Source organism: Sinohyriopsis cumingii, chromosome 2 (assembly GCF_028554795.1).
Source record: "Sinohyriopsis cumingii isolate HCF-2022 chromosome 2, ASM2855479v2, whole genome shotgun sequence".
NCBI lineage: Eukaryota > Metazoa > Mollusca > Bivalvia > Unionida > Unionidae > Sinohyriopsis > Sinohyriopsis cumingii.
The window spans coordinates 87,540,669-87,554,681 of record NC_142962.1 but is presented as its reverse complement, the minus strand read 5'-3'; the positions used below and the strand labels follow the sequence as shown (position 1 = coordinate 87,554,681).

General features: G+C 33.3%; 1 protein-coding gene across 8 annotated transcripts in view; it reads left to right on the top strand.

The window, feature by feature from the left end:
* The window catches only part of LOC149805326 (cilia- and flagella-associated protein 70-like), a 106,033-nt gene that overhangs the window by 64,521 nt on the left and 27,499 nt on the right, over positions 1 to 14,013 (top strand). For all 8 annotated transcript variants that reach the window (XM_089949237.1, XM_089949241.1, XM_089949239.1 and 5 more), the window contains 8 exons: positions 2,609 to 2,775; positions 5,150 to 5,210; positions 7,796 to 7,857; positions 8,248 to 8,310; positions 9,574 to 9,712; positions 9,987 to 10,172; positions 10,840 to 10,920; positions 11,473 to 11,525. In XM_089949237.1, the coding sequence (XP_089805363.1) occupies positions 2,609 to 2,775; positions 5,150 to 5,210; positions 7,796 to 7,857; positions 8,248 to 8,310; positions 9,574 to 9,712; positions 9,987 to 10,172; positions 10,840 to 10,920; positions 11,473 to 11,525 (812 nt within the window). The remainder of the gene's footprint in view (positions 1 to 2,608; positions 2,776 to 5,149; positions 5,211 to 7,795; positions 7,858 to 8,247; positions 8,311 to 9,573; positions 9,713 to 9,986; positions 10,173 to 10,839; positions 10,921 to 11,472; positions 11,526 to 14,013) is intronic.

Genomic DNA, 14,013 nt, shown 5'->3' with positions numbered 1-14,013 from the left:
ACTATATTCATGACACAAGGTTTGAACTGTCCCAACTTAATGTTATCATCATACAGATCATATTTCTGTACTAGTGAGATAAACTTTTGATCTTTAGGCTTATATTTTCTAGTCTTATTCCAAGTTTTGTATTTGGAAAGTTTTAGTATTAAGAACTTGGCTGATAAGGCCCATACCTCATGATAACAGACACAACCTTCAAGGAATTTGAGGTGTCTTTGATTACATGTATACTGTTATCTGAGTTTTTCGTGTACAGTTTTTAAATCTGCTATAGACATTGAATAGAAAAAGCTCTTTGTACTAAAAATCAATATACAGAAATAAATCTGATATTTATGGATTGATGGTATGTATAGAATTTGAGGATTCTAATATTTATGGACATTATGAGATAGATCACCATGTTGATTTTCAAACCAAGTCCATATCCAACAAATTAAAATGGTAGAAACAGAAAAGGCAATGAAAATATTGAAGGCATATTGCCAATGATATGTGAGGCTCATCAGTAGGTAATTACAGTGTCCACAGCCTGAAATAAAATCATGCACACTGATTAAAAGGAGGAACATGTGCTTCTGTAGTGCTTTCAAGGTTAATACACTTCAGCCGACAACAATTTTAGATGGAGCATTGCAATTTATTAGGCTATTCTGAGGATGGTATATGAAATGTTTGTAATGCCACATCAAATTGTTTGATAAGGGAACAGGTGATTTTTTTTGTTAAGTGTTTTTAATACATGAATGTGTGACATGTGATATTAGGGTTGAACCATTTAATGGTAGGGGGACTGATATTTTGGGATTTTCTTTCCACCAGGATATTTTTCTTTTATATCAAGATAATTTGTTCTTTGAAATCAAATAAATTAAAATAAAATTTAATATTGTCATCAAATATGATTGATACAAGAATTTTTTTTTACAAATCAGAACAAGTGTATTTTTGCAAGCTATTTTAGAGTATGAAATTTAAGAATAAAAAATATCCAGCCCCCACCCCACCCCATTAATGATTGGTCCGTAAGTCAGATATGATGCTAAAATAATGAAAGAGTAGCATGTTGCAGTATTTGAAAAAAATTACAAGTATGTCCCAACAGACTTAGAAGACAGTTTTCTGGGATGATTGGGAGACATGAATTTTGTTTAGATAATTAGTTGCTTGTACAACCAATAACTTTCCAAAGAAATAGTATATCCAAAAAACACTCCTTTAGTCTGTTTCATCAAATAGTCCATATAACTGACGTTGTCAGGACAATCAACAGTATACTGTACTTGTCAGTTTGAGATGTTCTTTGAATTGTCTACAATCAACCCATGCTGAACATGACCGCATTCCCCACTTTGAGAAACTGTAACCATAGACTTGTTAAATTTAAAACTACCACCCCATTTCATTTTCAAAAAAATTTCTTTGGTGGGTACCCTGGGCTTATCATGAAGGAAATGGTATCATAAGACATCTGTCACATATTCAGACTCATTGAATTAAGGGATGCGGGTGCTTTTAGGATACATCAGTTTGTTACTTTTGGAAGTGGGTAGATTGTAACATATTTGAGGTGTCATTGTGGTGCAGGTCGTGCAACATGGGCAGTTTTTGTACATTATTTCATATTATATATCTTTAAGATATATTTTTCAAAAAATATCATCTTACTAACCAATATAAACTAAAAACTGAAAGTGTGTTTTCATAATCATACTTACAACTAATAACAGCTAAATATTGTAAGTTTATAAAATTAAAGTTTCAAAAACACAGAAAATTTTATAGAGAGAGTTTTCAGAGACAAGATAATGGTATTCAGAAATGTTTGTTTATTGTTCACATTTTTTCGTGTCATGCTTGGTAATAAATACAAAGTTTAAACTTCTGAATTATTATTTATTTTAACATACTCTTTCATTCTGAAAATCGACTATGAGAATTGATATGAAATTCATTCAGATTTTTGTCCAATGTTTACACTAGAAATTTACACTTAGGTTGAACAGGAACATTGCAAAATTGCTTAAATTTCTGAATCTATCCAGGCATGAGACCATTAAACATACAGAGCTTGCATGACCATGTGGACAGATCATTTTAATAAAGGTTACCATCTGTAGGAGCACCGTATATATTCACATATAGGTCAGTTCCAACTGCAAACAACAAAATGACAGATCAGGCTCTATGTTGTTTGTTCTACTTATGACTCATAACAAAAGGCATAGACCCAGATCGCACAACACATCATGTAAATCTGCATCTGTGATGTTTGTATTTAAACTTGACTTATAAGCAAATATATACAGTACACATTCTTGAAGAAAATTACATAACCCAGAGATCTTTTCCTATTAAAATGTTAAATATTTTAACCAACTTGTCAATGAGATGTTTTAAATATCACAAGGGGCCACAGATAAATATCGTGCTTCATGGACCATTATCTATCCAATGAAACATTTATTTCTTGGCACAACATAATGTCTATAAAGTTTAATATAGTGATAATGAATTTTGATGGTCAGATTATACTTGGGATGATTCTTTTACCTCAAGTTTTGATGTATTTGTATATTATGTAGACTGTGTCCCGATTTTTCAGGCGTCAGGAACTGTCGCCAAGTCAGATGCAGGGTCAGAGGTTGAGAACCAAGCACCAGTCAATGCTGAGGGTCAACAGTATGTTGATGCAAAGTCCTACATCTTGATTGAAATTTCACTCACCAGGCCACTCATCCCCAAAAGGCCCCCAGAGGAACTTGCACGCAGGTACATATGGTCACAAGTTGTCTCCACATCCAGAAATATCACATAGCGTACATTCACTTTTTTCTTCATTAGGCGCCAACTAGTTTTGTATATTGTAGTTGGTATAAACAACAGATCTGAGGATCCAGTGAACAGTGAACTTTCCATGGAAGCAGTAAGATGTATTCTTCAATCAAAATTTGAATAGCAAACATAATTGTCATTTTTTGCTGAACAATGAAAATTGATTTCATTGAAAATAAAAGAATTCACTATAATACTAATATTTAATAGTAATGTAGTCTGTCAGAATTGTAAACAAATCATTAATAGATGTGAATATTACACAAGATTTTACAGCCTTCCAAGAGTTTATCTTCCAAGTAAGATTCAGGATAACTACCTACCTGCCACCCTTCCAGACAGAGTTGTGGGGTTTTTGACATGCAAAAAGTGTTTGGTTGTCCCAAAATAGGAGGGGGTCCATGCATGTGACCCAAATAAGAGACACTGTACAAATAATAATAAGTTTTCTGCTTATTTTGGCCTGAAGAAACTGAATGGAAATCCAGGTATTGAATTAAAAGTAAAGAAAATATATGTTTTCATTAAAGTATTTAATGCACTTCCAACCAAAAAAATATAGCTGTCAGACATAGCTTTGTCGTATATCATTAACACACACATACTCATATAATCCCAACCACACAGACATTAAATACATAAATTTAGTGTTTGTAAAATTGTTTGGTATGTTGGATACCTTTTTAACTTGCTGTTGCTAACATGGCTGCTCTCAGCAGTACATTGAATGTATTGCAAGTTTCTGTTCTTCTTAGCACTCATTAGAGACTGGATGGTACTGTCGTTCAAACTTCTCCAAAGGTTTTGCTGAATTTTTCTGAACATTAAAAATGCTCTTTCTCCACATTTCCTGAGTCTGGTAGGTGTTGCTGTGTTAATGGATGTCATATTCAGGCTGGTGTCGCTGTGTTAATGGATGTCATATTCAGGCTGGTGCTGCTGTGTTAATGGATGTCATATTCAGGCTGGTGTTGCTGTGTTAATGGATGTCATATTCAGGCTGGTGTCGCTGTGTTAATGGATGTCATATTCAGGCTGGTGCTGCTGTGTTAATGGATGTCATATTCAGGCTGGTGTTGCTGTGTTAATGGATGTCATATTCAGGCTGGTGTTGCTGTGCTAATGGATGTCATATTCAGGCTGGTGTTGCTGTGTTAATGGATGTCATATTCAGGCTGGTGCTGCTGTGTTGATTGATGTCATATTCAGATAACTAATGTCAGTATGGTACTTGTAGTGTAGCTAAAGTTCAAAATGCTCCCCTTTTTAGCTACTTAGTCTCCATCAACCAGGAATTCTGAAACTTAATTTTGCTGAGTTTTGTTTGCTTCACAGACAGCTCAGCCTTCTCTGAGTTTTGACATTTGCCTTCAAAATGAATCACACTTCCACTCTGCTAGCTTTACAATTTCAACTAACAATTATCACATTTTGTATTTTATATATGAAGTAAAATCAGCTTCAAAGGAATGATGCCATGGATTATGAACAAGCAAATAACCTTTAATAACGAGGGTTCCAAAAATTTTCATTCTAGGCAACAAAGTGTAATAACTTCTGTTTTTTCAACATGCATCTCCAATTTACAGACCTTCAAACAAATTGTCTTGTTCCACTGCACATACTTTACCTATGCAAATTAACTTAAATGAACTCTCCCACAGCAGTGCTCAAAAGTATAGAAAACACAAAATCTCCTTAGCTGTTGTCAGTCAGTTGAATAGTCTGTGGGGAGGTGGTTGCTTATCTCGACCACTTTTACATTATACAAGGTAATTGCCTATGTGACAGCTAGCTGTGTAAACTGCCAAGGGAAATAGTATTCCCTGGAAATAGTATTCCCTGATCGATAATTGTGAAACTGTATGAATCACAACTATGTACTTATTATTTTGGCTACAGGTTACAGTGTCAGGAAAGGTTTCCCCCATTTTTGTACTAAAAAAATTGTTATATATTTTTATAAACATGACCATGTAAGGGAGTTTGGTATTAAAAATATTACATTTTCATGTGATGTGTTTTGGTAGGTATGCAGATATAAGAATGCTGCATATATTTTACCTATCCTGAATACTTTTTAAAATGAAGCACTTTTGCAGTGGGACATTTAAATACTTTACAGTTCTTGCATTTTATTGTCTCCCATCTCTGTAGTTCATAGGTTTTTCCAGCAATACTTTTATCAAATATTTTAAAGTCATATAAAAAAGTATTAGTTATCTAATGAAACAGCAAAATTATTTACAGCAGAGATTAAATCTATTGTAAAATTTGACTAAATTTGTAAAATGTATGTAATATTTTTCAGGGTTGCTGAGTACATTCCACCACGCCCCTTGTTTCCCAAGCGCACAGATGGAGCACAAAGAGTATGTTTCTATTTAGAATTATTGATGTCAAAGAAACTCCATTTTTAATTATCTTTGAGCTCTGTCATGTTCAATTAAGTTTTATTATCCATGTAGTTTTTCAAAAAGCATCAGAGATGTTGTGATTCACTCTCTGTCTGTCTGTATGTATGTTTTGAACCTTTGAGTGGAAATTAATGAAATTGTGTACCATAATATACTCATACGTCAGGTCATACTGCAAACAACAATGGTCTTGATCTGTTATAGTTTAAAGGCCTAACAATCAGGGTCTGTGTTGTTTGTTCTACTGATTACTCCTAATAAACTGTACCAATCCAGATCTGCTGGAGTAATATGCCATGGCAGATCTGGGTTTGTGCATTTTGCAGTTGGCTTCATTGTATAAGTGAGTATATATGGTAATTATGTTGCCCCGTGGTAACCATCTCTGAGAGGGGTGTCATCCTTTGTTCCATCTTCTGTGGTCCTGGGAGGGGTAAGTGGTTTCAAATATTGGCTAAGGAAGCCTCATCTATGTAATAATAATAATAATGAGGACTTTGTATAGCGCCTAATCTTTAGAAGCTCTAAGCGCTTTACAACATTAGACAACACCTATAAGATAAAAAACATAATAATATTATTACAAAAACAAACAACATGAAATTAGAAAAACATTAAAAAATAGCCATGGCAGGAAGATGGGTCATGTCATGGAAGAGGTTATTGAGGGTCTCCTTTAAATACAGACCTGCCATCTCTTGCAATTTGACCATGAGCTTCACTGAAATGATGCTTAAATTCTGGACTTAAGGAATAATAGCAAAAAATGCAAATATACAATCATTGTGGTCAAATCTGTATATTGGTTTGTTTGGGTTTGGTCCAGATCATGTTTTTCGTATTAGATTCATTGGAGTTTGTCAGAGAAGCAGACTAGCTTTTAACAGGGTACTTCAGACACTATAATTTGCCCATGTTTTTCATGCTAAACATCTGCATGAACAAGCTTTTGCTTTTACATTATAGCCTTATCTTTAATGAAAACATGGTGAGGTGAAAGGGTCAGTCAGTCTCTTAAAATATTCAAAGTCAGCACAGAAGTATGAAAAAAACGATATTAGATTCATGGCTGTGCTTGGGGAAAATAGCAGGAAAGGCAACACTTACATTTACTGTACTGGAAATCATGTGTTGATATGGTAATGCTCATGGTAGGAGAGATGATAGCTGCTGCCATGTGTAACTAGAATCAAACCAAAGAATAAATTGAGTTTAGAGATCTAGCAAAAACCAATTACCTCCTTGAGGTTTATAGCTACAGTTTCTGAATCTGAACTGAAGGTCATTAATGTGTTAGTTTACTTTACAAACTTCTTAGTTTGATATAATGTTGCTTTCACTGCTTCAGATCAAACTTCTGAACATCGCAAATACATTTCTAGGTTGTCAATAGCAGTACATGAGATTTCAATATACCATACTGAACATTTTTCAAACTTATGAAACAATATCGACTGCCTTACTGAGAAAGCCTTATTTGGGTTGACAACTGTAGGAATATGATGGGGAACTGTTGCAGTTGTTATATTCTTTTAATTGCTTTTTATTATTAATTATTTTGTATTTCATGGGGATTGGTGTATGTATTTTTCTACATGCAATCAGTACCTGGTTTTGTTGGGCAGATCTCACTGTAAGATATATTGCCTTGCAGGCTTTTCGCTCTTCAGAAAGCTGTAATGTGGACAGCTTCCTAACACAACTTGTATTGTATTTCAGAGGAAAACGAAATTGCATATATTTTTCAATTGAAAAGAAAACTGTATTAAACATCATCCATCATTTTAATATATCAGTTGAGATATTTCCTTTTTATTATGAGTTAATTTGGATATTTATTGGTGAGATCACTCTGGTGACCTAGTTGTCAGATGCAGGAGGTCACAGGTTAGAACTCTGGCCAACTCATACCAAAGATTTTAAAAAATGGTACTAACAGCTGCCTCGCTAGGCACTCAGCATTAAGAAGTTAGTGTTAGGACTGGTTGGCCTGGTGTTGGGATAATTTGACTGAGTAGGACATGATGCTACATGTCTGCAACATGATGCCTCAGTGCTAGACATGACTATAAACTGCCACACTGTAGATATCATAGTGGTATGACTGAAAAAATTTAAAGCCACATTAAAAACCCAAACCACTCACACATTTATTGGTAATAAGGATTGCACATTTTACCAGCTTCCTTAAAGACAGCAATGTTACAAAGAGACACTAGGTCTGGAATGATCTAATATGTCAAATAAATCGAAGATTTTGAGTTAATAAACACTATTTGACTGTATCAGATAAAAATATCAAGCATGAACAAGTGATAAGATAATTTCATTTGTATCTTGACTTTACTGTCAGGGAACATAATTCCATATACACTGTATGTGCAAAGTACGGTAGCAAGTTACTTGTACTTCTACAGGAATAATATTTTTATCTTTAAGATCATACAGTTTTAACTTAACAATTTAGGCAACACAATTTTAGTTCTCCTGTGTAAAGTACCTAATAATAAATTCAAAATTTTTTTTCCTATATATTTTAGGCTGTTGAAGACTATCACAATCAGGTTGCAGTAGTGGCAAATCTTATTCTGGAAGAATTCAGGTAAGGTGTATTCCACATAAGGATGTCAGTCTGAAATACCAGTCTTTTATAGTGTATGTTGTTATGAATAGACAAAGGTTTATCCTGGTTCAAGCCAGATTTTGATACCTTTTTTTTAGTGATGGCAGGGATTCAAACCATTCTTGAAAGCGGCAATTAGATTTTACAGTAATTTATATTACACTTTTAATAAATTGTGCATAATTTGCATCACCAGGATATTTAGTTAGATATATATTTTGCTATATCTGAAAATGTCTTTAATTTGAAAGTATTTTTTAAATAGCTTCACTGTATATGTGTGTATATATATATATATATATATATATATATATATATATATATATATATATATATATATATATATATATATAATCTTCTTTCTTACAGGGACTTGTTTGGTGATGATTTTAAATCTTTAGAAACAGTTTCAGTGGAATCAATGGAGTCAAGGTAACTTCCTGATACTTTGCTTGTCTGTTGATCATGCTTGTATAAATGACCATGATGTAAGACATCTCTAATTAGGCTTAGGCTCATTAAATGATGGATTAGCAGGTCTATTCCATTTGCAGGGAAATGCTTAGCACATTAAATGGCATGGATTTAGATATGTTAGATGTATCCTTTCTCACTTACTGAGTATTCTCATTTATAAGTTGATTCCAGTTGCAAACTGCATATAATGCACTAGCAGATCTGGGTCTATGCAGCTTGTTAGGAGCAATTAGTAGGACAAATAACGCAGATCCAAATCTGTTGGTGCCTTACGTAATATACCCCTGAAGTTCAGAAAGTAAAATTAACCAAGCAGACTTAACAATCATCTATGAGATGCACGTTAATGTAAAGCCTAATTGCTTATCTCAAATCTAAATCCCCCCATCTTTAAAATATAATAATAAAGACAATGGTAGGTTCTTTAAAAATCTCCTAGAATATAAATATTTCTTTTTTATAATGGGATTACAAGTGGAGATAACTAGTTGAATACAATTTTTTAAACATTTTGAACCTTATGCGAAACTGCAGAACTCTGGAAAAGAACCTTAAGCATAAGTAAGACTCATTTTCGATGATTTAAACCACAGGGATAGAAGGTACCAATTTTTGCTACTGATTTAACCCACAAAGTTAGAAGGTACCCATTTTTGATATGATTTAACCCACAAAGTTAGAAGGTAATGAGAAAACAGACAGGTGTGCTGGTAGATTTTAAGCAGTTGCTTCCATACCACAAGGCATGCATGTGGGAATGCTTAACTTGCATGTAAGCTGTAACCAAAAGAGGAGTCCCAGAATAACATATACAGCATGTTACTGATAATAATAATAATAATAATAATAATGCTTTATTTATAGAGGGTGACTCGTTAGTCAAGGAATATTCTCCCTTGAGGCCCTCTAAGGAGAGTGTAACAATGCACATTATATGAGGATAGCAATAATTACTGTTTATTCAGATGTTAGCATAAGATTGTTGTAGATGTAAAAGAATTCTCAAACCTAAGAAACTATTAGTAAATGCCATGAAGCATTTGACAGATTGACCAAAACCATTGCGTATTTAAAAAAACAGGGGACTAAACTTGAGATCAGAAAAATACAAAGCAAGCTCAATGCTGCTGTTCAGTACATGCACAGTGTTACCCAGGGTAAACTAGGCAACCATGTACTACTACTTTAGGTCAAGGAATATATATCTCTCTTTTTCAGAAGACAGAAATTGTTATATGAACTGAACTCCTCTGGGAAATATTTTGCTTTTAAAGAGCAGCTGAAACATGCTGTGGTCAAGATTGTAAGAGAGAAATATCTGAAGACCAGCAATTTCGAGGATAGACAAGAACTACAGGTATGTGCCACATTATTAAAACCATCCCTTTTCTGAGTTTCATTTTTTATTTAAACTTTTATTTTATTGACATCTGCCCATACAATTTGAGCTGTTGTGTCCCTTTAGTGCCTATTTTGTACAGGTTTTGCTATATTTTGTAAATTAATTGAAATTATATGTTGCAGACATGTTTAATGTAACAAATACTGTAAAATTCAATAATGCCAAAAACTGTATAATTTACAAATAATGTTTCCTTTTCATGGAATGGTGTTATTTTTTTTTACTTCAGACATTCCTTAGTGAGCTGTATGTGTATCTAATAGACCAGATGCATGAGTCCCTGGGGAAGGTCCTTGCACTCGAGGATCAACCCCCTGTACCTGCCCCAATCACAGACTCTGCCCAGCTCAAACATTTTGCTCGGGAGGCTGAAGTCAATGAGAACTATGAACTGGCTGCAAAATATTACCAAGAGGTGATTATGAACAATTATGCAATTCTGCAGTGTCTGAACGTCTTCATTGTTTCCGTAAGCTTATCATTGACAATAATAATTAGGTAGAAACTTAAACCAAATATATGTCTTCATTTAAAAGAATTCTTTTATCTTGATTAGAATATTTCTGCATTAATTCAAGCTTGATATACTTTACTAGCTTAATTTGTACTCAGAAGGACATGATGCAAGAACATCTGCAAAATGATGAGCTTTCAATACTAAAACAACACCAAAAAAAACAATCAGAAGAATATTGTGCTTCTTGTATTTACAGACTTTAAATGTAAATAAAGTACACCATTACTGTTGTATGTATTTGCTGATAAGGTGGGTCCAACTGCAAACAACATAGACCCTGATCTACCATCACATAATGTGCTAGCAGATTAGGGTCTCTGGTTTTTGTTCCACAGGGTTACCCATAACAAACTGCATGGACCCAGATTTGCCATGCATTATATGACAGCAGATCTGGAACTATATAGTTTGCAGTTGGACTCAAAGCATATATATATATATATATATATATATATATATATATATATATATATATATACACAGTATTTTATTCAGAATGTGTATTGATCCCTGCAAGTTAAATTTATATTTATAACTGCTCTTCTTGATCTCTATCATTTTTCAGCGCATTGCAAGGAACAAGAATGATCCTAGTCATTGGCTAGAGTATGGAACCTTCTGTTTATACGTTAATGATGTAACTAAGGTAAGATAACTGGGTCCAGATTACTCTATCAGAAGCCCTCTCCTCTATAGTCCGTTGTCTGGAATATTTATAATTATTTCCATAAGCTTTGCCAATGAATAGAAAACAAGAGTGTACAGAAAATTACAGTACTTAATGCTGCATTTTAATCAGCTTTATCTGAATTCACAGATTAATTAATATCAGTAAATGCCAAATATTAAAAGGTACCTAAAATTGCAGCAAATTTTGATTATCCATTCCATTTGTACACATCTTTGTTATGGTTAGGTGATGAGTGATTAGAAGAATTATAATTATTTGTTTGATCAACCCATGATAAATACATCTGACCATTCTGTGGAATTATTTTTCTCATTTCCTGTCTAATATAAAGACACATTACTCTGTCAGACATAAGACACTTATAAAATTTCAAATAAGACTGGTACATGCATAATTTACCAATCAGTTTTGGCTGTCAGTTTTGTCTATGAAATCTAGGTTTTACTCCATAACTTTACATTTCTTAGCTGTATATTCATACTTTTTATTTGTTTAAAAAATTTTCAGGCTGAAGAATGTTTCAAGGAATGTATAGCAGTAGATCAGAAGAATCTCGATGGGTATTTAGCTTTTATTCCAACATATGAACTGCTGCATGATAGCTAACTTTTTCTACAATGGCTGTGTCACAGCTATCATCATTTTTGAACAAATTCTGTGTGCTTTATGTTTGCCAAGATTCATCACTTGTAGTTAATTAGGCTTGTAATTGAATGCCAAAATTCATCACTTTTACATTTACTTGTGCTTGTAATTAAATGTTGAATTTATTACTTATATATTTAATTGTCCTTGTAAATAAAAGTCAAAATTCATCACTTTTATCTTAATTACCCAAGTAATAAAATCTTCAAAATTGCATTTTAATACATGGATCATTGCAACAAGTTGGAAATCAATTAAAGTTATATGATACAGAAACGTCCACATATATTCCTGCTATCACACCTGCAGAATGTAAATTGGTGTAAATATTAATCCTCCAGTATGGCAACAACTGTATGCCAACAATGCACAAAGTCTATACCATCTACAATAAAACTAAATTGTTTCAAGTGATTATAATATACTTGTATTTGCTTGCATGCCATGTGCTTTCCACATGATCCACACTGCGTATACCAGTAACCTGGTCAAACATCAATTTTATTATTATTATCATCATTATTATTATTATTATTATTATTATTATTATTATTATTTAACTTTAGCTAGCTCCCAACATTCTTAAACATTATCAAAAAATACCATAATCTTTCCATCCTTAATATTTTGACTGAGTTTTTAGATTCTTTAAGTCAACCTCTTGGATTACCTAACTTTTCTCTGCAGGTATCACGTTGATAATGTCAAACTATGATTAATCAGTGTATTCACTACTATTGTTGTATTGACACTGTCTCTTGGATCTTCCATCCCTTCTGCTATGTTCTTGGTAATCCTAATAATTGTGTATATGATCACACTTTTAAGGGATATTTTGATACAGGCCATCTGTGTTATTTCTTATAGTTTTGTATATCATCACACATTTAAGGATACTGTGATACAGCCCATCTGTGTTATTCTTTATTGTCTTTTTTATCATCACACATTTACGGACATTTTGATACAGTCCATCTCTGTGTTATTCCTTATAGTTTTGCATATCATCACACATTTAAGGATACAGCCCATCTGTGTTATTCTTCATTGTTTTTTTTTATCATCACACAGTTAAGGATATTATGATACAGTCTATCTGTGTGTTATTCCTTATAGTTTTGTATATCATCACACATTTGAGGATATTGTGATACAGTCCATCTCTGTGTTATTCCTTATAGTTTTCTATATCGTTACACATTTAAGGATATTGTGATACAGTTAATCTGTGTATTATTCCTTATAGTTTTTTTTTACTTATCACACATTTACGAATATTGTGATACAGTCCATCTCTGTGTTATTCCTTATAGTTTTCTATATCGTTACACATTTAAGGATATTGTGATACAGTTAATCTGTGTGTTATTCCTTATATTTTTTTTTTATATCATCACACATTTACGGACATTTTGATACAGTCCATCTCTGTGTTATTACTTATAGTTTTTTTTATATCATTACACATTTAAGGATATTGTGATACAGTCCATCTCTGTGTTATTCCTTATAGTTTTGTATATCATTACACATTTAAGGATATTATAATACAGTCCATCTGTGTGTTATTCCTTATAATTTTGTATATCATTACACATTTAAGGATATTTTGATACAGTCCATCTGTGTGTTATTATGCAGTATGTACCTAATGTCAGTTAACTCCTCATACACTGCCAAAGCTAGACACATGAATCTTGGTTCAGTGATAGCCTGGTGGGTGTAGATTGTGCCAACATGTTTAGAATTTTGATCATGCCTTTGGTAGTAGGGGTAGAATGGTAGGGGTGAATTAAAATAAATATTAAATAGCTCTTGAGGTCAATATTTCACATGTCTAAGAACTGGCATGTGTGATCAATGACCCAAGTTTCAACACATATAAGACTGGGACGCCTGAAGATCTTTCACTGCCTCTAAGGGCTTAGGCCCAGGGTACTAACGTAAATCATTATTGACATCCCCACCCTATGATCACAGATATATGTACTGGTAATGGAAAGGCTAATTATACATACAACTGACACTGACCCCAGGGTTTATTCTTACCCTAAGGGACATAATCCAAAGGTCATAACTAAGATCCCCACTATATGACCATACCAAGCATAAAAAGGCAAATTATACATGCAGCTGACACAGGCCCTGGAGCCCATCCTTACTCACTATTTGACTAATTCCCTGGGCCATAGCTTGATTCCAACCAGTAATGATGTAAATCATTACTGGATATGAAAGACAAGTACACATACTCAACTGACATTTAGACTTTGGGCAGGCCTTAATCTTGGGGACTTACCCAACAGGCAGAGAACAAAAACAGGGAAGCATGGAGATACATGTACATGTTTTACAAACACAGAATTGGATTTTTTCGATGTAATAAGAGCACATTTAACACCC